General features: G+C 42.7%; 1 protein-coding gene across 2 annotated transcripts in view; it reads right to left on the bottom strand.

Moving 5' to 3' along the window:
- The window catches only part of magi3b (membrane associated guanylate kinase, WW and PDZ domain containing 3b), a 119,228-nt gene that overhangs the window by 19,920 nt on the left and 74,110 nt on the right, over window positions 1-25,198 (bottom strand). For both annotated transcript variants that reach the window (XM_078283556.1, XM_071903793.2), the window contains exons 3-8: window positions 15,363-15,482; window positions 7,981-8,187; window positions 5,512-5,680; window positions 2,642-2,721; window positions 1,745-1,802; window positions 409-512 (exon numbers count right to left, since the gene is read on the bottom strand). In XM_078283556.1, coding sequence (XP_078139682.1) covers window positions 409-512; window positions 1,745-1,802; window positions 2,642-2,721; window positions 5,512-5,680; window positions 7,981-8,187; window positions 15,363-15,482 — 738 coding nt within the window. The remainder of the gene's footprint in view (window positions 1-408; window positions 513-1,744; window positions 1,803-2,641; window positions 2,722-5,511; window positions 5,681-7,980; window positions 8,188-15,362; window positions 15,483-25,198) is intronic.

Here is a 25,198-nt window from a genome sequence, read left to right on the forward strand (position 1 = left end):
TCGGACAATATGTATCGTGGGGCAGAAAAAAGAATTGTGATATTAGCTCCATTTTATTCTGCTGCAGTAATCACAAATGAGACGGCTTGCTCATCACAATTTCACAACTTCTCAAATCCAAATTATAATCATTTGCACTTTGTAATGACATTTTTAAATTGTTGTTTACGTTCTAGCAAGCCAGATTTGTGGCTCAGAAATAAACATAATTCTGCACATACTTTGTTGTCACTGACAAATTGTATCGTGGTCGTATCGAATCGTGAACCCCATATCGTGTATCGTATCATATCGTAATATAAGCGTATCTTCCCATCCCTACTCCTTTCCCATGGTTATTACAGTTCTTTTTCATGTTTTTTTAATAGAGTCAGTTGGAGAGGGTAACCCGTGCATCAGTGCTGTTACCTTGAGAAGGTGCGGCGGCTTGTTGGATAGCAGCCGTCTCCTGGCTCAGCTTCTTCTTTGCCTCCAGGACTGGGTTCTCAAACTGGGTCTTCTGGTTGATGTGGCTGGAACATGAACACACGCAGATTCAGGTGTTTTGCAATTCATAAGCACACACTCACAGTATACACACACACCTCTTATATATTGAGTCCCATGCACCATCTGTATGCAATCAATTATGAATGCATTTTCCTATACAGAAACCATGATTTTCTAATAAAGGCACACTGTGGAGTGGCGCCATTATAAATGCATTCATAAACACAGCACACATAAAGGCTGGCTTGCATCCTCTTTGTGTGGAGAAACTCTACCATGGCTTTTAGCCATTTAATATTGTAGGAAATGAACCCCTGACTGCCAGCAACATCCTGTTCCTCTTACAACGAGGTAAACAGCCTGTTGTCCCCCTGGCATACAAACCAAAGCCATTGTTTCATACTGTGTTCATTTCAAGCTAAAACACTGGCAGCAGCGAGCTCCATCTACGTGCCATTGACTCTCCTTGTCCAAACAGTGAGAGTTTCTCTCTCTTGTCGCTTCTACCTAGGAGGGATCCTTCTGCAGTCTGAGCAATAAAACAACACGAGCGTTCCCATTTTCTTTTCATCACAACAGATTGCTACCTCTCCTTCCAGCCCCCACTCTCCTCCCTCCTTGCCTTCCAGTTGAAAATCTCCCCACTCTCTGTACTGCTGCTATAATGGCTGTGTTTCACTGATTTCCTGCTGGGGCGGTGAGCACAGAAACACATTTTGTACACAGACAAATACAGACAATATGCACACACAGACACGAACGTGCGCACACACACGTACTATACACACACACACACACACACACACATTTGCTTACTTATACAAACACACAGTGAACACAGGGAGAACACAATCAGCGCTGTGTTCGCATACAGGTCAACTGCAATGTTACCCACAGAGATTCCGTTTGCCACCCACTGATAAACAATGGGAAAATCCTGATCGGGAAACTCCAACTGTTCTCCAGGTAAATGCTTCCTCTCCAGGTGTTGCATAACACAGAGCATCCTCACACCAGATGGAAATTTTCAAAATGAGCCGTGTGCTACATCCATTTGTTTATTTTTAGACAGTATTGATTTATGCCGGTCCATTGCTAATATACACTTAGCAGTGTAATGTGCACTCGTGCTCTGACCCTTCTGGCGGAATATGTAGTGTACATGTATGTGTGTATGTCAAGAAACAAATTACACTGTTTGTAGCATGGCAGTTGAAGTGCTTGAAAGATACATAAATAAATCAATAAAACTTACTCAACGTAGTACGTGCCATACTGTGGGTCGTCAATTTCCTCCCAGCCATAGGGCAACTCTGCAGAAAGAGGGAGAGTGCCATTGTGTTCAGACACACACAAAAACATGCAAATAGAGAACACACACAGAGATAACAGAGAGTGGAAGACTGCAAACAGTCAATCTGGGAGATGTAACCCATTCAGCATGGCGGTGAGCTATAGCAGGAGTTACCAGTGTATTTTTTTCCCCCTGACTGGGATGTTTAGCATAAGAAAGTAGCCATGAAAATAGCCTACAATAATTTAGTGAACATTTCCGCGGTTTCAACAAGCAGGCCGGCCGGAATGGCTGATGTACGTCACGCCCTGATGAACATATGGAGGAAAAAAAGATCTCTTCACGCAAGAGAGAGCTTTGGAGTTGCTTTTCAGAGGCAGCACACCAACTAGCTTTCCGTCCGCCTGTAAAAATCCATTAAAAACAGGCTGGAAGGGTCCCACTGTTTCAGCCATATCCACTCTCTCTCCGTCTCTGCTTGCACTTAGCCTACATTACCATCCTAAGGACAGGAAGGCACGTCTGGAATTCCAGGGACAGAGACTAGACCCCACTCTACATTCACGAAAAAGAGGGACACGTGACTCTGAAGCTCGGAGGTACAGTATGTATTAAGTGACGTGTCATTTCAGAAGCACATTACACAATCTTCTAACAGCTGTGAGCTTAGTTGGTTGTGTATATTTGATGAGCTGTGTGTATACGTGTGAAGTAATGCGTGGTACAATGTGAGGCATGTACGGTAAGGGTATGCCCATGTGTAAAGATATGTGCAGTAGTTAATGGAACCGCTGTATGTATGTCAGAGCTGAGTAGCAGAGTGGATTCCTGCGGTCCACATACAGTACGTCTACATACCTCCATCCTCACACTTCTCAGGGGGCTTGGCCTTCTTAGCCAAGCGGGGGTCCAACCATGTGGTGGTCTTGGTATTATGACTGTGGAGGACAGAGAAAATAATAATAATTACAAAAATAATAACTTTATTTATGTAGCTCTTATCATAACAGAGTTACAAAGTGCTTCACAGGAATAAAAGAAAAGTAATAATAGTGGGAGGATACATGACAAAGAAAAATACATAATACAAATACATTCCCAGAAAAACAAAGTAAAAGCAAGCCTAAAAAAGAGTGTTTATAAGAGAGATTTAAAGGAGGACACTGAGCTGGCCAGCCTGATGTCACCAGGCAGGACAATCCAGAGCCTAGGAGGCCTGATAAAAAGTAATAATAGTGGGAGGAAAGGATACATCACATACAGTAAAATACATAATAAGCCGGAGACTGTTTATCTAGACGGAGACTGAAGACACATCTCTTCAGGTTACACCTGGACCCAACTTGAATTAACCTATCTATCATGTAACTACCGTATCTTTTCCCCCTTCTACTCTTAATAAATTCTACAAATGCTACTTATTCCCAAAGGCTTAGCTGATGAAGACTGTAATACATGGTCGGTTCGACTACTGCTCACAAAACGTACTTATTGTAAGTCGCTTTGGAGAAAATCGTCTGCAAAATGATGTAATGTAATGTAATAATAAAGTAAAATACATAATACAAAGTTCAAAGCAATGGAGAATGATTATAAATAAAATTATAAATAAGCAACATTCCCAAAAACACAAGTTAAGTAAAAGCAAGTCTAAAACAGTGTGTTTTTAAGAGAGATCAACAATAAAGACCTGAGCCAGCAGAGAAAACACTGCTGCTGTACAACTGGGTTACCCAACAAAGGCACTTATGGACATACTCTGACATAAAAATGGCAAATGTATACTCCTGTGTAATATGCTCTAGTGCACAAGGATTATTGGATTCGCCAACAAACGTTTGATCCATTGGTTTACATTCAGCTGTCACATAATCATGTTTATGGTTAGGTGGCCTTTTCAGAAGGAACATAAAAAACCTCTGAATGCGAAACACGACAAAACTCATTCATCCTCAAATGCGTTAAACAACTGGGGTGTGTAATCAGGAGGAAAATCATAATGGTCCTCTGATATCTTCAGAGACAAGTGGCTTAGAGCCAAATATGAATAAAACACACACATGCATACACACACACACACACACACACACACACACACACACACACACACAGAGGCGTCTGAGAGGGCTATGTTTACTCCATTGTTCCCCAAAACAAAGTATTGATTGGTTTAGCAAAACAGCTGAACTTTTCTTTATGAGAACCTAAGAAAAAATAGCTGTGTTAGGAAAAGAAAACCTCCTGAAACAGCGGTGGCTGTCAGCGGGAATAAATCTGAGTGTTTAAGCCTTGCTGAAGCTCAGGGCTTTACAGTCTAAGCCCAAGCTTGTTCATCTACACAATCTATCTGGGGCCTGGATTCTCTCAGTCAAGTTTGTTACCAAGCAAGGATGAGCTTGATTAGATGGCTGCTGAACTTGATGAGTATATATTTGATCCAATTCATTCTTTCTTTCCTTTATCTAGAGACTGTTGAGTTATTATTTTTTTTTATTATTCTTTGATAGCCTGGAAACCATGCGACTAGTAGATCACAAACCCCTCGTTGCCCACCCAGGATCCAACCTGAACCCACTGTCGGCCATCGCATTATAAATGAGCTATGTGCAGCACAAAGTGAATCAACAATGTCATTAAACTATCATTCTGATTAGATACTGATGGTGATGCTGATTAGATACAGTCATTTGCGTATCATTATGCACTAGTCAGCAGCAGAAAATAAATGTCATACTGTGTGGCATAAGATACATCAAATATGACTTTCATTTATGATATCACAGCATGCAACATACCCAACTGTAATTCTAGGATAATGTAAAATCTAGCAATAACAATGGTCAAGTTGCCCTAAACCCCAACCCTCATTACCAAGCCATTGTAGCCTATACTACACTTAATCATTGACCTGTAGCCTATTCAGACTGTACGTATATGTTCATGATATTCCTCTCAGCATACGCACAGCACTTAATGTATGCACTGCAGTTTACATCTTACCAGGTCAGGCCAACTCCATTTAGTCTGGTTCAGCAGAGAGAAACATGTTTGAAAAGACAATGTCACTTTCCCTGCCCTCCTCTGTCCCTCCTAAAAGCACAATCTATAATTTCAGCGGAGCATCCCCTGCTGTTGAAACCCTGTCGATCCAATACAGACTTTGTATACATGGTGATTTATTGCATTGGATTTATTGCTTCCACTCTGAGAGTTATTGTCTGACCTTTTTGAACAAGGACTGACAGTGTGTGACAGCTGCGTTTTACAAATATTTTGATTCGCTACAAGGTTTACACTCGTAATGTTTGCAAAACAGACCTCTAGTTTGAGTTGACTCGAGTTAAACTCTTCAAGAAAAATGTGTCCCCAGGTATAGCCAAAACTTAGATCAGTGATTCTCAACCATTTTCATACCAAGGACTCCTATTTTAGTACACATTAGAACCACAGACACCATGAGAGTTTGTCTCTCGGACCCAAATCTGAGAATATTTTTTGTTAGATATGATTTTGTCCAGAATTCCATGACTATCTGTATTGTAGGTAGAGAGACAACAGTGAAACTATGACCAAAATAGTATTTCTTCTACATTCTCTAGTTGAAATAATGCTGAAGTTTAACAATTCATCAATTTGCTCAAGGACCCCTGGTGGTCCCCAGACCCCACGTTGAGAACCACTGACTTTAGATGACCACATGAATCCTGGACTGTGTGTCTTTAACTTACTCTATGAAGTAGACCATGCCGGTCTCAGTGTAGGCCATCTCCCAGTTAAGGGGCAGGGGCTCCAGGCTGTCGTCGCGGGGAAGGGAGCTCCATGTGCGGAAGTCCATGGTGCTGCTGGACTGGGTGTAGCTGGGCACCGCCTTCCTCCAATCCGCCCCCTCTTTGTGCTCTGCAGAGAAGAAGAGTGGAGGGACGGGTGAAGAGAACGACAGAACAGATAGAGCGGAAGGTTAGCCTGCAAGCACACCTCAACCCTCCCTCTGTTCCCTCCAGCCTGCCGTAGGGGAGGGGAGGGGGAGGGGGAGGGGGAGGGCGATGTCACTCACAGGATTTGCATGCGAGTGATGATGTGTGTGTGTTCGCCAAAGGGCTGTTTTGCATTTGCATGTGCACGCAGTGTGAATGTTTATGCATATGTGTACGTATACACTCCCCCTGGGTTGCCATGATAGAGACGGGGATTCACGTTAGAAAGGGCCATTTGAGCCCCCAGGCTGTTTCTGCATGATAATACTGCACCGCCGCTCTTCATATATATTCTATTGCTTTTGTAGTCACTCTCCTTTAATGAGAAACTGCTCTACAATGAACATGAAACATCTATACAACAAAGGCCCTCCTAATTCACTTACCACTCTATGCCTTCCCTCAGAAGCTGATGGTTATAAAGGGATGAAACATGAGTCCCTTTCATCCCTTTCTCTTTATGTGGAGCTAACCTCCTCACTACAGAGTACGATGCCAAAAGATGGGTTACCCAACTATGAAAAAAAAGGCAAGCTGTGTTCCCTAAAGATCATTCCATATGAATGTTAAATTGGGTGGTAAAATTCCTAACAAAGTGCATCCATAGAACCTCTCAGCAATTTGTTTGTTTATTTGCAGGATCTGAAACCGTTTTTTCCCTTCTCCGATCGAAAAACACACACATGCACTTCTTATCTAGACACAAACACACATAGGCACACTTATGCACATGTGAGCATGCACGCACACACACACACACACAGACCCACAATGACACACACATAAATGCACATGGCGTGTCTGAGGATGCTGCACGTCCTCTAGTCATGTAAACACTTGGAGGGCCAGACTGGGGGCAGAGCCCGCAGGGGAGCTGAGGTCAGCAGTGAAGTTCACAGCAGGGTGAGGACCTAGTCGGATGGGATATGGGGGACGGATGGGAGGGTTGTGGAACAGGAGGAAGGAGGACACGGGGGTGAGGCTACAGTCAAGAGTTTGGAGACTTAATGCTCACATTTTCCATTAACCTCTTTTTCATTCGACCATAACTCTGCCCATCTATGGCTGGTCTGAGACATTTCTGCCACAGCTGTGGGTTGCACTGTAGCAGAACAGTCATTTGTGACTGGTTTCTTTCCATAAAAAGGCATCCTGGATTTCTGGGCATCGTTTTATGTTTGATTTCACCATGACAGAGCAAACACTGGTTGAGTAAAGAGACTTTGGATTTCTGTGAATCCTTTATGTTTGATTTTTGTACAGCTGAGCAAGCAGTGGTTGAGCCATGACTTTCAAAATGATTTTTTGTTCTGTAAAAAACAATAATATACCATTTCCAACTTGGACTCCTAACATTAACTCCTGTTCTCTTATTATAAAAGCCGTTATCGTGCACAGTGTGTAACCTATTTCTGTTGGAGGCCTGTTCTCCTTGTGAGCATCAAGGACGGATCTGCTCCTTGGAGAACCGAGGGGAGTTCTGTCCTGATTGATCACATACACCGTGTCCTGCTCTCTTCCTCAAGGTGACCTGCACTATATTAGAAGGTCTAGCTACGGTGACAGTAATGTGCATTGCAAGTGGAAAGTGTATGAACAGTGTAGTTATTACATTTGAATATTTGTGTGTAGGGAACGCTGTAGCTTGGGGGACAGCCTGTCAACTTGTTGAGTCATTAAGCATGGTTTAGTAGCAGACCAGTGTCAAACAGGATTGCAGGACTAATCAGTTCAGTATCAGGTTAGTTGATAATCACAGAAAAGTATATTAAACTGACTTTCAAAGACTTTGTGATAGTCCTTATGTTTTCCTATGGTAAACACCCTCCATCTGGCACATAATTAATAAAAAACAACCCATAACAAGTGCAAATACCACTTGATCCAGGTCTGCTTAATAGTGCAGAATTGACTGGCAGATGGATAAGAAATGGATGGGGAGAGAGCTTAAGAAACATGATCAATCTATATGCTTAGGTGAATGTAGTCAAATAATTTTAATACTGCTTTATATGACTCATGGTTTATGTATCCCAGAACTAGATTTAACATCAACTGGGCTCATCAAACTGTAAGCAATCTGTAGCAAGTCTTAAAGTATCGCAAGAGAAACGGACAGTGACATTGACTTGGCTTGACTATTCCATTAACCAAAAGGATATACGGAGTATGGCAGCATCCCCATTACTTAACATGACATTCTGTGCTTTGACATTTACTGACCAGGCAACCCATTGACCAGTGGTGGCCTCTCATCATCATCCTCCTCCTCGGGGAGCACGCTGTCCTTCCTGTCCATCTTACTGACTGAGGTGGTGCGTTTCCTGGGGACTTCACCACCATAGTCTTCATCAAACAGCACCTGGTCCACCAGGTCAGGCTGCACCAGGTTGGGCTCCGCTGGGGGCTTCGGGGTCCCGTAGTAGTTACCTTAAAGAAGAGAGGATGGGAGGAGCACAGGGAATGAGGAAAGAGTGGAGGGAAGGAGAGAGAGAAAAAATTGTTAATCTTATGTTAATACAACCACAAACACAGAATGAAGAACGAGCCATAGAGAAAAACAGAGAGAGATAGAGAGAGGAAGACAGGCTGGCATATAGATGATGAAAGAAAAAGGAGGTCCTCTATGTCATGGACTATATCTACAGTATGTACAGCCTGTGAGAGAGGGAGACACAGCCAGAATCATCCACCATGTCTAACACAGCCACAATTCAACAGTTTAAAACAAAAATAAATTCTCTAGAAGTCACAGACTAGCACTCAAAGTTGACTATTTAGCACAGTTTCAGAAGTCTGTTTCCTATAAGAGGCTTCACCTCTCCTGGCCCTTAAACAAGAAAGGATGGGAGGAGCAGAGAGAATGAGGGGAGAGTGGAGGGAAGGAGAGAGACACACACAGACAAAGAGAGAAACTTGTTAATCTTATGTTAAAATAAGATAGAACCACAAACGGGTAAAGAACGAGACAAAAAAAGAGAAAGAAAGAGAGAGGAAGAGAGGCATACAGAGCATGATGAAAGAAAAAGGAGGTCCTCTATGTCACGGACTATATCTGAGAGAGGGAGACACAGCCAGAAAGAGCATCCACCATGTCTAACAGAGCCACAATTCACCTGATTTAAAACAAAAATGAATTCTTTAGAAGGCACAGACTAGCACTCAAAGTTGACTATTTAGCACAGTTCCAGAGGTCTGTTTCCTACACACCTCTCCTGGCCCTCTGCCTTGTTCTCCCTGGGTAACTGCTCCCATAGAGCTGTCATGAATCATGTAACATTAAATTCACTTCACTTGGAATTTGCCAGCAACTAATTACACTGATCATTGAATACAGCAATTATCTATCTCTCAGCTAGCTTTTTTTCCCTAATGAAGAAAAACCTTGTGGTACAGATTATAAATATTCAGTGGGATAATAGCACTCCGTAAAGAGAGGGGGAGAGTGCAAAACTTTGTTAAATCATTTGCTCATTTAGCTCATGGGGTGATCAATCTATGGCTGGTGAACAGTCTGTGGAACTCAATTTAGGCGTAGAATAAGTAATTATTCAACCTCCATTAGGATTATAAATAATGTGCATACTAATTTACATCCCCACCATTTTTTATGATTATTTGTTTGCTAAATGTTGCTCTGTCAGATGTGTTTATGCAATGTTATCATATTAAGTTTTTGGCAATCCATTTGTAAGGTCAAATATTTGCTTGTTTTTCATAACAAGCAATCATCAGATTGAGCCCACTCAGCTAAATCGTAATTCATAATTAGTTTAATTAAAGAATAGGGAGAGATACCACTGGGAAATAGGGATTTTCAGCAAATTAATTAGCCTCCATAAACTTGATCTTATTTTCATTTGGACCGGGCTTCGTATGGGACTGTGCTATTATGAACCTTTGATGTATCTACCCATGAACAAGCACACATTACAAATGCTGTACTGTAAGAGAGGCATTTATCAACTGCAAATCTTTTCAGCTTAGTACAAAGAGGGAAAGTTGACAATGGCATGCAAAGCCAAAAAGAACAGAAGACTCTGAGGGAAACATCCCAGTTATTTCAGCAGCTTTAGAGCTCGATACAATAACACTGCAGTGGCTTCTTTGATAAGCGAGCCCATCTCTCTCAGTCTAGAAGCCTCATCTCCTCAGGCGTGCCAACTACAGTATACAGCAAACTGGGTTAATGCAGCTGTGCTCATCTTCCTCATAGTGGTAGGAGGGTTGATGAGGAGGAGGAGGAGGAGGAGGATGAGGGTGGATGAAAGCCTCCCCTCCCCCCTCCCTCCCCCCCCCCTCCCCCATCCTCTCTGTCACATTTCAGGCTCTGTGCTCGCCAAGCGACACTCATCCGCATTTGTCAAAGATGGCTTCATTAACAGGGGCGGCACGACGATAGCAAGGAGAGATTGGGTCTGCTGGCTAATCCCCGCCTGTCTCCTGCCGCACGCTGACATTCATCAGCCAGACGCTACCTCTGTGATTAATTACTTACAAACACATGTCTCTTGGCCCCTGATAAATGTGTGTCGCACATAGAGAGGTGTGTGAAAGCACCGAGTCAGTGGAGATTTGCGGCACCGTTTGCCATAATAAACGAAGGGGAGCCTCATAAGCTGACGAGCAGGGGAGCTTGTCCATCCTTACTTGTGATCCGCATGTCACAGGGTTGATGAGCCAGGAAGAACGACTTTTAAAACTGCACACAAGCAATTTCATGGTTGTGGAATCAACTACTGGCAATGAAAAGATTCCCGTCATCAAGGGCACTGTGCATAAGCCACAGGCTCATGAGCAGGAGAGGTCAGAGGTCACCACATTCTGCACCCACACAGTCACACAGCCACATGACCATCTATAGAGCATACCACTTGTTTCTAATTCATGAATACTACACTCCCACTCACTTAATTTCCACTTCAATCACCAGCCTATTTTCCTTCCTTGTTAGAGTCTGACTCATTATCACAATGGGGATTCCAAAACAACAGTTTTGAAGTGGATCCCGATTTGGCAGAGTCTCACATTCCCTGGTAGCAGATTAGTGATGTCATTTGTCAAAAAAACTCTGTGTGCACAAATTCATTTTCCAGGCAGCTGTCCCTTCAGTCTTGCACTTCACTGCACTGGACTGTTCAGTTCTTGTCTGGCTGCTCTGTTCTGTTCTGTGAGCGTGACCCAACCTGAACCCCAGAGGCGCCGAGCCTGAGTGAGGAGCCGAGAGCCCAGAAAGACTCCCTCTCAGCGCCTGGCGCAGATGGCTGAAGTGTCTGCTTGGCATGCAACCTGGGACCCTCCGGACCAACCTGGCACAGCCAGCATGTCCCCTACCATCGCAGAGCAGCCTGAACTCACAGGACAGGTCTGACCCTGGCTGGGTGTGGATGGACGCTGTGTCCAAGACCCTGATCGACCTCGCTGGGGTGGCAGACCCAAGGGACGGAGGGCCAGTTGGTCTGAGAGGTGGGGGGTTAACAGGGTCACGGATGACAGGAGAATGGATAAAAGGGTAGAGGGCGCCAGTATAAGTTGGAAATATGTTACATTTAGGTTGTAGCAGCATGTAAAGCATAAAATGACCCTCATACATTTTTAGAGAACAACCCTTATGTACCAACCATTAATATTACATTAACATTAATAAGCATTCAGGCAAGTCATCTGGGACTATTAGTGAGACCATTAAGATTAGCTAAGGATCCCATTAGCACGGTACCTTGAGCACAGCTCACTTATACTTAGAAACTGGAGTGAAGGCAATTCATGAGCTCTCCACAGTAGGAATGCTACCCAAGTGACCTATTCCAGAGGAGGCCTGACCTTGTTTATTTTCCACACTTCATGTGGAGAATGGAAAGGGCCTCTATATGGAAAAAAATAGGCTGCACTTCAAGCACATCTAAATGGAGTAAATCCCATTCCTCGATCCGATTACTCCCAGCTCTTCTTTGAGTTCACTGTGGTGCTGTGAGATTAACAGTCTCTGCCACAGTAGACATGCAATGTTTGTGCTGACTGGGTGTCAAAGGGGGGGGCAGCCGCTATTAGAGTTTTCAGTTCACTCTGGGGGATAGTAAACTGCAACCTTCCAACTCTTGAGAAGCTAATCCACACATCTGCACACAACCGAGCCAGTCCCGCTACCGCTGCAAAGCTTTGAGGGCTTTCTATTGCGAGCCGAGGAGCTCAGAACGCCTCTAAATCACCCCCCACCCCACCCCACCACCTCTCTCCCTCTCCTGTGCTCTTTCTCAGCTCGCTCTCTATCTCTCCCTCTCTATCCACAGTCAACCTCTCTATAAAAGGTGTAAATCCCACCTGGCTGTAGCTCAGAGATGAAGGACAGCTAGTGGGCGACTTGGCAGCTCCTGAAACCTGATGTTCGTTTCTTAGGTGATCTAAAGTCTGTCTTCATCCCTACACAAGGAAGGATGGGATTTGTTCTGTGTGCGCAAGGGTGCGTGCGTATGCCCGTATGTGTGTGTATCTGTGTGCGTGTCTAATACCATCAGTGCCACAGAGAAACTGTTGCCAGAACCTGCCAACTTTACTCCTGTTGAGGCCCAACTGCTCAACAGGCCCAGATCAGATTTCCCACATAGTTGTGTTAGAATATGCACACTTCACACACACATATACATATATACAAACACACAAACACAGTGGTACACACACAGAGGCTGCTGCTGAGCCTTAAGATGCTCATTCTCTGGATGAGGATTTGACTTTATCTTTTAATTCTCAATCATGTAGAAAGTGTGAGACGCAGCTGAATAGGAAAGAGAGAATGGTGCAGAGAAGGTCCATTCATATGACCAGAGGTTGCTCCTCAAACATTTAGAAAAATCCTTTCCCATTTCACAGCAGCCTGGATTTGCAGTAAGAAAGAATGAGCTTAAAGAGAGCGAGAAGATTATCATGTTATTGCCATAATCATTGGGCAATGTGAGAGAAATCCTCCGTTCCAATCCCTTCATGACACAAATACACTGAGACGGTCTGACTTTCCAAGGCCTCTGAATGCAGGGCAAGTGCTTATGTTCCATTGTAATATAAGGTGATAAAACTGGTAAAGACTTGGCCATTCAACTGTGTTCGCCATGCTAAAATATTCCCTCCTTGTGTAAACTTCCTACTGAAAGGAAAATGTGTGTACTTGCCTCCCTGTCATAAAATATCAATCGCCACTGACAACAAAGTTTGCTATGGTTACTTACAAGCTCTCGCATAGGGGGCCAATGAAAGTGTGTCATTGAGAGGGGGGTGGGGGGGGGTGGACCTGGTTTACCCTCAACAAAAAGATGACAACTTTTTTTTTTTCTCACAGCAAAAAGTAGTCTCCCAGGAGGGGGTTATGTGCTTTAAATAGCTCCAAAAGTTCCAGCTACCAGTGGTTTTGGATGCTTGTGACGAGTCTTACTCTTCGTGTCTGTGTGTCTGTGTTTGTGTGTGTGGGCAGAGAGGAGGAGGCTGGTTTATCCCATGAATAAACCATGACTGGAGAGTAAGAACACAAGTGGAACCTCCTGGTGTGTGACTGTGCAGCCAGCCGGCGGGATCAGCAGGTTGACAGGCCTACATAGGGTCACCATCAGGTGCTACAGCCCCCTGCATGCGCACACATGGTTGTATACTGCGCATACATATGTGTGAGAGTGTGCAGACACACAAAGACACGCTTTGGACATGCATGCACATGCTGCACACACAGGCAAGTCAAGTCAAGTGAAGTGTATTTATATAGCCCTATATCACAAGCATGTCTCAAAGGGCTTTACATACCATGTCATATGTCATGTACCATACTACATCATGTAACATACTTCAGAAAATACACACATCCTCATATTCATGCCTATGGGCAATTTAGAGTCTCCAATTCACCTGACGTCCTATGCACACGCAACATAAGTAAGTAAGGAAGTAAATTTGTATTTATTTGTACTTTTCAAAGCCAGAGTTACAAAGTGTTTCACATCAAAAGGTACAGCAGCAATATAAAAGAAACTTAATAGAACTAAGGAAATAATGACATGACAGACAATAAAATCTGACACATAAATAAAAGAAATACTGACAAGACAGACAATAAAATAAGAACCAGGGATAAAAGAAATACCAACAAGTCAATAATGTCAGTGGAAGGCTGGCATAAAAAGGTGAGTTTTGAGATGCTGTTTAAAACAATCAACTGTGTTAGCAGATCTCACACTCAGGGGGGAGGCTGTCCCGTAGCTTAGGAGCCATCAGGGAAAATGCACAGTCCTCTCAACTATACGTTTAAGTTTGAACCGGGTCTGGGGGACGGCCAGAAACCCTCAGTCTGAAGTCCTAAGTGACCTTGAAGCTTTGTGGGGGGTCAGCAATTCATAAATATATGATGGGACCAGGCCGTCATGCTTTATAAGTAATGAGAACAATCTTAAAGTCAATTCAGAACTTGGTAACTAGTGCAGTGAAGCCAATATAGGAGTGATGTGAGCTCTGCATGGGGTCTTTGTGAGAAGGCTTGCAAGAAGTGGCTTGACTGAGGCATTGTGAACAGAGAATTACAATAATCAAGATGGGAGGAGATAAAAGCATGAATTAATCTCTCCAAGTCTTGAAGAGACAGACTTTAGCAATATTTCTTAGTTAAGTTGGAGAAAATTAATGACCATCCAATCCTTAATTGCAGCCAGACAGTCATACAAGGAGGTGACTTTGGCGAGTTCATTGGGTTTAACAGAATTAAAAGGTTGGGTGTTGTCTGCATAACCATGATTAAAAAAAACTACAACCAAATGTGTGGATAATGTGCTCCAGGGGAAGCATATACAGAGAAAAATAGAATGAGATGATTCCCGATAGAAACAGATTTCCCTAAAGAATCCCCATTAGATAAGAGGAGAACCAGTCAAGGGCACAACTACATACAGATAGATAGATATACAGATAGATAGATAGATAGATAGATATATAGATAACAATTCTGAGGCATTTGTACTTGACTTGAGTATTTCCATGTTAGGAACATTCCACTACATTTCAAAACTTTAAATTACTACATAGCATAATTACATTTTTGAACACCTGAGTATTTCAGGTAGGATGGGAGAATAACACAAGCCTAATGCTGGTTAATTATTGCTGTGTTTGGTAAGTTAGTTTACTCTACCAGTAATCATCTGGAGGTTCTATCCTGTTCTAAAGAGCTGGCTGGTAAAACACATAAAGTGCAACTGTGGACAAAAAAGTCCAACTGATTTCTAGAGTATTTCTACTCTGAATTTATCCATCACTGGCACAAACACAGTGTGGAGAACTGTTGCTGCATAGTGGAGTTCATCTCAAGGACTCAGAGTATCCCTGCTAATCTGGCTGTCACTTCCAACAAGTCTTTAATCATGTTTCACTGATCAATACGTTTCGTCCTGCTTGTCACACTTCACTAAGGCAAGCTGTAAGTCATAATGACTGAATATCGAGCTTACATTTACTCCATTATAGAGACCTGTCGCTGTAAATCGTGTACAGAAATGCGTGGGTAGTAAACGCGTGCAGCCAACACACACACATACACACACACAGACACATATTCTTCATGCTGTGATGATGCCTACCATCATAGGTGCCACTCTCCAGTAGAAGTCCACTCTCCTCCAGGATCCTGAAGTCTCCAACACTGATGAAGTTGTAGTCCACTCCTGGCACCTCCCCCTCTCGAGGAAGCCGCGTGGTGCCTGGGAACACACATAAGCAAACAGGTCGTAACATACTGGATAAGACACAGAAGTGTACAGAAGTGTAGATAAGTATAGATAAGACAGGAGTGGAAAAAGAGACATACAGGTAAATTACTAATTATAAGTTTCAGCTCCAGGTCTTTATTGGGTATCTCCAGTCTCACAGAAAGGCACCAAGGTATTTCTAGGATGACTTCTATACCCAAACACTTTAGAGAAAAATCATTACCTGATGTTCATCATTTATGATCTATAAAATATGGAGGACCCAGTCTATAAAAGTGTTTTTGTGATTCATTTTGATTTAATTTTTCATTTAAGTGGCAATACTCTAAGAAATGGTGAATATCTCTTTTTATTTTAAATAAAAATCTTCAAAAATACCTTGGTGCCTTCCTATGAAAGATGGATAACAGATGAAAACCTGTGAAGCATTGAGTGGCGTTATTCATTTATTCCTCTGAGCAAGGACGTGCACAAGGCCGGGCTAAAGTTGCCCGAGCAACAGCCCATTTGCCCTCTTTGGCTGAGCTGCCCCTCTGGAGGGGGATTTATGTGGCTGCATAAATACGAGTAGCCCATAATTGTTAAAGTTAGACCAAATTAAATCGCCATATCATCCAAACTTGTGTGCGAACAGACCAACCTAACGCCCCGTTAGCTTCTTTCTAGCTTGTGACGAGCTGCTAGCAATGTTCTTGAACATGCTTCATTCAGGTTGTGATGAATTTTCAACCAACAAGCAGATGTAGCTGATAGAAGTCGCCTTATTTTTCGTTATGAGATGATAACTTGTAATGTTCAAATTGGTTAAAATGTAATGCATGTTTTTTTTAATGTAATGTTAATTTTGGGTGCTTACAGTAGGCTACAATGCCTTCCAAAAGGAGGAGACAACAGCAGAGGGAGAAAGAGCTGAGGGAGGCAGCTAAGGGGAGTGCAAGTGTGCAGAGCTGGATACAGACTGCCAGCAGGCCAGCAGGTGAAGCATTATGATAGAAATGTCAAGCAACCATTTCCTACATAATTAATTTAATGTGAAGTAGGCCTATTTTCTCAGAAGCATTTTTTTTAAGTTGGAGTAGGCTAATAACTAACTAAAAACGAATATTTCAATCAATGATAAATGCACAGTATATTATATCTGTGCATAGTATTGTGAATGAGTTTCATCTTTAACATAATGTTAAAGAGTGCTTTTCTGTAGGGGGCTAACCCCAAAAGCTCCAGTTCAGAGAGCGTTGGAGAGCCTGGTGATCAAGTAAAATACTTCTAATAGCTATAGTGAAATATGGGATGGTAAGGCCAGAAAATATGTTCATGAAATCCTATATGACATTTTGTAATTGTTCTGTATTCTAGTACATATTTTTACATACAAAACTAGATATAGCCTACTCCAGTCTAATTCCTGGGCTTCACCAGGAATCATTGAGTCAAGCCACTGTCAGCATCACATCCATGAAAATTCAACTGGCTACACTAAAGTGTTCAGTTGTCTTAGTGCATTTTTTTGCAGTGAGAAGTATATACAAGGTACTTGCTATTTTAAATAGTAGTTCTACCATGCCCAAGCAATTTTGAATGGAAAATGGTATTCTTAATTCTGATTCTAATAATTAAATTTAAGATGAGGCGCAACCACAAGGCTCCAGACCAGAGAGTGAGGGAGAGCATGCTGAGCATCAGGAGACACATCAGACAGGTACATATGAGGGTGGTAATGGCCAAGGTTAGAGCAACAGCCCCTCAAAATGTCTGTGCACGTCCCTGAGTAACTACAGCTCCTGCTAACAAGTTATTATTAGGGTGTGTGTATGTTTCCTGGTAACTGCTAAAATGAAGGAGACAGCTGAGTAAATTAGGGAAGCAAAGTATGCTGAAAGCAGGGGTTTGTCTGCTATTCTGGCATGGTTTAGGGCCACACAATCCCACAGACGGCAGGGCAAATGCAAATGAACACAAAGCCATTCCTGAGCATGCACTTTGGTCCTGTGGTGAAGCCACAGTCTATTTCAATAATGATGGGAGAAGTCCCTTCCAGGATGAATATCCACAGGGCATAAGTGGACACTGAGTGATTATATTAGCATGAAGATTATGTAAACCATATTCCATGAATAAATAAGTAGGACTGTGCACACACTTTGCTCAAGGCTATTTATTAGGTGCGTGTCACCAAACTTGTAAACTCCATACCAAGTATTCAGTATTGAATGGGAGGCAGTACTGTAGTTATTTATTGGAGACAGAACAAAGCACACAGCATAAAGCCATCATTAGTGCCATATTCGATGGCCACCCCTGTCTATGCTATTTAACCTAATGTTCTGGAGCAACACCTGCATTCATTCATTCACTCCTGTTCAGGGTCATGGGGGGCTCGAGCCTATCCCAGCATATGTTGGGCAGAACCTGGACAGGTCACCAGTCATCACAGGGCTAACATAAACCGACATTCACATTCATACATGTGGGTAATTTACAGTCTCCAAACCACTTGACATGTCTTTGGACTGTGGGAGGAAACTGAAGCACCCAGAGGAAACCCACGCAAACACAGGCAGAAAATACAAACTCCACACAGAAAGGGTCGGGAATTGAACCCGGGTCTTTCTTGCTGTGAGCTGACAGTGCTGAAGCCAGTTCCTCAGTGCCGCCCTGGAGCAACAACTTTAACAGCATTTTCTGGTATAAATACACTGGAATTGCTTATTGACATATGGTGTTGTATCTCTTCAACAGAGTTTTTGACACTTGTAGAGTCCATGCCAAGAGCAGCTGCTCTACAGTTTATAACTTAGTGGCCCAATGGCCTATTAAGCCACTTTATGTCGCTATTTCCTTTTGTTTCTCCATACTTGTATTTTCTTTTTAATTGGGTTTTGACAGCTCCTGAGCACCCTATCAATGGAGAAAATAACAATTTGAGAGAATTTCAGAGAAGCTTCTTTCTGCGGCGTGCCTTGATAATGCAGTTTGTGTAACCAAAAGCAGTTGACACTGCAATCGTGTGTGGGAATGCCAGCCTCTGCTTCTGCTCATTACCGACTTGTCTGCCTGCTGGTGCTGGCTTTGGTCCCACAAAAATGTCCCCCGTAGCCCAATTACTTGAGCCACCGTTATGTACCTGCCAAGTATCTCCCCGAGCCATCATCCAGGACGTCACACCAATATATACCATAAGCCTTCTACCGTGGAACAGTTGTTGAGAATATAATGAGGGTTTGCTGAGCTTTGAAGTTACAGCCGAGTGAAAGCAGCAAATCTTTTTAGCAAAACTTTTATTTTTTTATTTTTTGTAACATCTTGTCGCACTTTCTTTTTCAATACATTCAGTTGACACGTTAGAGATGCCTTCAAATAAAGTGTTGGAGCAGGTTTTTCAAACAAATTGCATATGTCGAAAAAGGTCTAGTCGATACAGTGCAGTTAATTAACCAGACAAGGGAGGAGTGTGGAGATGTGGAGAGGCTTTATCAAAGAAAACAAAGATTTTCTGCCAGGATGCAAAGTTATACACCGTGTTGTTCAATAGAGGAGGGGAAGAACTTACATGGTGCAGTGTTGCGGAGGAGGATAGTGAAAGGAGACCATATTGCGGTTTTCATGTATTCATATTATGGCCATAATTAACGGCTATGCATGTCTGTGTGTGTCTATCCATTCTGGACTGAACTTAACTGACACTTAAGTCTTGCAAGGTCTCACGCCTGTGCACTGCAGAGACCTATTTTTCAAACCATCTGGACTGAGAGGATGCCACGATGGGAACATCAGAGCTAGTCAGTCAGATATGGCAGGCCATAAATTTAACATGGTGTTTTGTGCATAGTTTTATGTTGGTACATCAAAATGTCTTTGGGGTGTGCTGTGAAAAAAAAAAAAAAGATCATTACAAAGTCTTTTGGTCCTTTTGTGGGCCATGCACTTTCAAGAAAAGACAGATACTGTGCTTAAAAGGCCTCCGCAACCCGTATCTCCAAGCTTATTGAGCTCTGTCATGTTGTAAAATGGGTTACAGCTATAAATATTTGACAAGAAATGTGAGGAGATAGCAAAACAACTTATTTAACGACTTCGTACTGTTACACTATGACTTAAAACATACATATCATATATATAAATATATAAAACTCAAACTCAGATGTAAGCTATATGCATAAAATATCATTATGAAGCCTATTGCACACATCAAAGAGTCCTCACAAATGATGCCTCTCTGGCTGGAAGTCAGAAGTCTGTCACTTAATAAGGAAGTGAGGAGGAGCGGGAGGAGAAGGAGCCCAAGGAGAAGGAGGAGAACAGGGAGATGTGTAGCCTCTCGGTGTGATCGTTTCATGAGGTGAGACTGTATGTGTCCGTAAACAGGTGTGTAAGCTTTGTGTGTGCAATAATGTTTATTAGTTTGTCCTTCCGTTTGTGTGTGTGTGAGAGAGAGAGAGATTGTGTGAGAATGAACTACTTCTACCTATTTCTCCTCTCAGAGGGAAGTCCAGGGACTGAGTGTGACCCCAGGCTCTCTCTTCTCTTAGAAAAAATCCTCCTCCTTTTGTCCTCTCAAGAGCTCTTGAGAGCCTCCTCCAGCGGCTCTGTAAGACTCCAAAAGAGATGGAGGCCATTCCAAGACCACTGAAAGAGACTCGGGGATTACTACACAGACGGTGAAGACACCTCTCTCTCTCTCTCTCTGTCTCTCTCTTTCTGCTTGTCACTTTCTCCTTGGTTACACTCAACTCCCACAACCTAACGTTGTATCTACCCCCTCTTGTTATCCCTCCTCTCCCCTTCTTTCCTTTTCATTTGAGTGTTCCTGCCTTGCGATGATAATATTTCCTTGCTGTGGTCTGCTTTTCATACCAGCGGCAAAAAAACTCGGGTGAATTTTGAAGCCAATATGAAAGTGGCGGCAGTTCCTCTAACGTCCGCTAGAGGCCGGCTCCAAAAAGACTCCAAACCTGGCCCAACTCCATGCAAGTCAATGGGACCACAACCCAACTTCTTGCTAAAAATATGAAGTCAATAAATGTTTTCTAGAAGAGGTTATGCCTCAGTAGCTAATTTCGCTTCTTCTAATGTGTGTCCTTACGGCGATTTCCAAAATAATTGTGTCATTAACAAGATATAATGGATATAAAACGGAGGTTGTTTGCCAAGTGATTGACAGGTCGCCTGTCCAGTGATCGACAAGTCGGCGATTGCAGGCCAATAGTAGGCGGTGCTGCGGCTCTGCAGACAACCCAAACTCCACTCCCTCCACCTTGGCTCCACCCTTTGCTTCACTTTGGCTACCGCTTAGCGACTGTAAACACAATCCCCAGGCTTCAAAACGGCCCTTCAGAAGCCAATGGGTGACGTCACTCTCACTGTGTCCATCTTTTTGTACAGTCTATGGTTTCATAACAGGCCGACAAGTAGAGACTAATGCTTTCATTATGGGCCCAAAGTGCTGTGGCCTCGCAGGATAGACCATGTGGTGTTGGTAGGACACACAAGCAGGCAGCACAGATCAACAACGGTTGTATCAGAGTACAGCAGCGCAGGGAGTAGTTAAGTGAAGTAGGCCATTGGCACAGTGACACAAACTGCATCTGTTAATCCTGTTGCTATTTGTATGACTGTTGTACACATTTTGGGTAGATTAAAGCAAAAATCCACCCTCAGATACTGTTATATATCAACAATCTGTGATGCTCAGCGCATTCCAGAAGTTATTTTGCGATGAAGTGTTGTCATTTAATTTTCGGTGTACCCACTTTCCCTCAACCTGCCTCACCTACTTCTACTTCAGTTGGTGATTTCCTACATTTCCCAGAATGATTTGTGACATCCGCCAGAGGACGGCCGTGAACTTGTTGCTGTCAATCAAAGGTGGGTTGTTGCATTCAGCTGTGGGTTATACATGTAGGCAGAGAGGGACAGCCATATCGACAACAAAGTAAGAGCTGTTTGGTCGAGAAGAAGTGAGAGCCTTGCCCCTGACATGTATTGTGGCTGCATTGTATTCTGGTCTGTTGAGGCTACTGTCAGTGAAGAAACTGGTATCTTCTTCCTCTTCTACAATGGATTTCTCCCTGTATGATTGTTGAACACTGGCGCAAAATAGAGAGTCTAGAAAGGATGATTGTTTTAGATAGCTGAAAAATTTGCTATCAAACTCCATTGTAGCTGCATTGGAAATACCCTGCGTGACGTTACATCATCTACTTTTGGCCAGTTACTAGTAATGCTTTTTTGTAATTTACAACAGCAAAGAGAGCTCAGCTGACATTGTGCATGTAGCACGAGAATGCTGAATTGCGAGTAAAATTAATACAATAACCTACAAATTAACTTAAAAAAAAATAAAGCTAAAAACAAGAATCAAGGTTAAAAAGCACAAGCATAAGTATGGCCTAAGTGTTCAGTTAAGGAACCTGGTCATACGGAGGACAGTGCTTCTGCAGTAGCGTTCAGTTCTACAAAAGACCAGGTCTGGTTTCGACAACCACCGGGTTTGACGGCAGTTTACTGCTGCTCGTTGGACTGGGAGCCAGTGTCGGTACAAGTTAGACTTGAGGAGAGAGCTGGCTCCTCTCAGTGAGAGCTTCACAGCCTGAGTGGAGGAAGGGGAGGCCAAGGTGTTTACACGCCTCACTGTATGAGCTACAGTCAGGATCCAAGCTCTTCTCTGGACCTTTTCATCAGCAGTGGACGGGGAGATGGTGAAGCCTGAGTGTCACATGAGAGCAGCATATTCCAGGAGAGGACTGATGTATCCGCAGGAATAAGAAAAATACACCAAACAACAAAATGGGCCCAGAAATGCAAGTTACATAAAGTATTTTAGGGTGGAGTTTTCCTTTTAAGCAGAGGTATGTATATAAGGATGTTTGTTTTTTTAAAACAAACAATGAAAGACATTCACAAACTGTCATATTTGCACGTTGCCACATGCACTTTCTACTCTTTTACTTCTAACCTTATGTATGTTTTTAACCCTTATGTCTATTTGTTTTTATGTGGTATGTCTTTTTTATGAGGCACGTCAAAGACAATTTTCTGTCATGCTTGTGATAGACAATAAAGCTTTCTGAATCTGAACAGAATTTAGAATTAAGTGTTTAGACGCTTTGTTTTCTTCGCTGCTTAATACAAAGGTCATTCTCATTAATAAAATATGTTATTCTTGTTTTTTGCATTTTCACATCTGAAAATCAACTTAAGCATGGAGATGATGAAGAAGGGAACAAGGGCGGAGGAAAACCAAGAAACATGAAAAAAAAAAAAAGTAAAGGCAAGGGTAATTGGAACAGAGGAGTGAGAGCGAGATGGAGAGGGTGAAAGATGGGAGACCGAAAGAGAGCGAGTGAATGATGGAGGTGCTGTCAGTGTGCGAGTCCCGGTCTCTTGCTCATTAAGACAGTAATTCAAGCAGGGGATTAGAGAGTCAGACTCATGCAGCGAACCCACTGGCTGCTGATGATGAATGGCGGCTACGGGCCGGGCCGCGAAACCTCAACGATCGCCACTATTGTACACGAGGAAATAGAAAGCCATGTAGTGAAGAATGGGGTGTGCATGTGTGTGTGTGTGCACAGGTGAATGTGAGTCAGTGACAGAAACAGAGCATGGGGGAGGGGTAAAGATGTAAAGAAAGAGGGAGAGAGAGTAAGACAAAGGAAAGGACACACACAGAGAGAGGGAGAGAGAGCGAGAGAGAGAGAGAGAGAGACGACAGAATGCAGTGTCCTTGGTACAGAAATCGAACTCCTCAAATTGAATTCCCCAATGCAATCAAAGTCTGCTGATGGGCTGAGTTTTGTAAAACTCTATTATCATCTTCTGTCCATTACCTGTAATGGACCTGAGATCATCGGAGTGCCACTAAGCTTTCAAAAAACAATTTCAATAACAATTCAAGTTCTGTCTTGAAATGATAAGGTGCAGAAGCAGAGACTTGCCGACTTTAATGGCTTTAAACTCAGCTGCCCAGGAAAAGGCAGCACTTAAGCGCAGAACCTGATTGACAAGTTTTTGAAAGAGAGTGGGAGAAAGAAGGAGAGAGGGGAGGACAGATAGCGAGGGAGAGAGAGAGAGAGAGAGAGAGAGAGAGAGAGAGAGAGAGAAAGAGACAGACAGAGAAGGAAAGAAGAGGGGGGGGGTTGGGGGGGGGGCAGTGAGAAAGATATTCCTCCTCCTCCAAGAAAAAAAAGAAGAAATTAAATATACATGAAAGGTAAGCAGCTTACTTCCTGAAAAATTTCACACTTGTGCTTGCAATTCCCTTCTGAACAAGACAGAGCAACTTCCAGCCCCTGGGGGGAGAGAGCAGAGATGCTATTCGTTTGTGACAGTGCTGTGCCTAAGAGTCTGTCGCCGCCTCAGGAGCAGTCGCTCTGCATGGGACTAAAACCTTGACTACGCTCAATTATGGCGCTCTTCTTAGTAGAGTAAGTATTTAAAAGGACATGGTAAATAGTTGGACCAACATATCTGCGTGACCAACATTGCAATTGCATAATTAACAGATACCTCATCGTAGTCATGTCTTCCCTTGATGCGATTTGGCTTCCACACGTCATCTGGCGCATTATGATCGCCACATCCCTGTTTAAACTTTGAGCAGTTTAATTTGATGCAGGGATGCAGCAGAAGGTAAAGCCACCTAAACTCAATTTACTGTACACCACCTTTTTATTTGTGAAATAGCAATGAACCATCTGTTTTAAGTTAACAAATCTTGGTATATGAATATAAATTCATCATATACATTATAGTAAGTAGTAGTAGATGCAATTTACTTATAAAAGGGAAAGAAAATAAGAATATAAAACAATAATTCATTAAAAATTATATTTTTGTAGCAAACTACCTACATATTGCGGCCCACACCAACCGTCTTCAGGGTTGAAGTTTGCACTTTTGCAGTACACATCGTCGTTGTTGGGTGAAAACCTTGTAACTCCAATTTTGGAGATTTTCATGTTTTAACTTCAGGATTACATGCTCCTCTATGGGTTGAGAAAGCTCTACAACCTTTGGGCTTATGAAACCCACTGGGAAACATGAAAAACGGCATAAAAACAAGGTTGTTTTTTCTTTTTGGAGATACAGAGTTTTCACAAAGCAACATCAATATGTACACATCCACTCTACATGCTGATAACATCATGAAATATTTATATTCTATACGATAATATAAGGTGGTATTTTAAGCAGTAATCTACAGACAGATGCAAGCAACAACACATACAGTAGCTCCTTTGCAGTATTAATATTTGATCAAAAAAAGGCATTTGATACACATTCCCAATTGGTATAAGTTATAATACAATTCTGAAAAATATATATTTGTTGTTCACAGTGGTGCTTGTTTTGTAGTCTACTGTACCAACCTTTTTATTTACCGCTACATTACTGATTTCAGTGAAGAATAATAGTTGGTGACGGCCCCGCTGAAGAGAATGTCAGCAAGGGAAAGGAGCACAGCAGCAGGAAATGCAGGTTTATTTATGGAAAAGAATATGGCTTTGATCATTGGGATGATACGGCACAGAAGTAAATAAGTTACATGGGGGTTAGGAAGATGTCCTTGGTTGGGTTGCTATGGTGATATAAATGTGTGTGTGTGTGCGTGTCTCAGAGAAGGAGAGAGAGTGTGAGAGAGAGCTGTCACAGAGAATGACAATGTGTGAGCGTGTGTGTGTGTGTGTGTGTGTGTGTGTGTGTGG

Source organism: Centroberyx gerrardi, chromosome 5 (assembly GCF_048128805.1).
Source record: "Centroberyx gerrardi isolate f3 chromosome 5, fCenGer3.hap1.cur.20231027, whole genome shotgun sequence".
In the NCBI taxonomy this organism is placed as follows: domain Eukaryota; kingdom Metazoa; phylum Chordata; class Actinopteri; order Beryciformes; family Berycidae; genus Centroberyx; species Centroberyx gerrardi.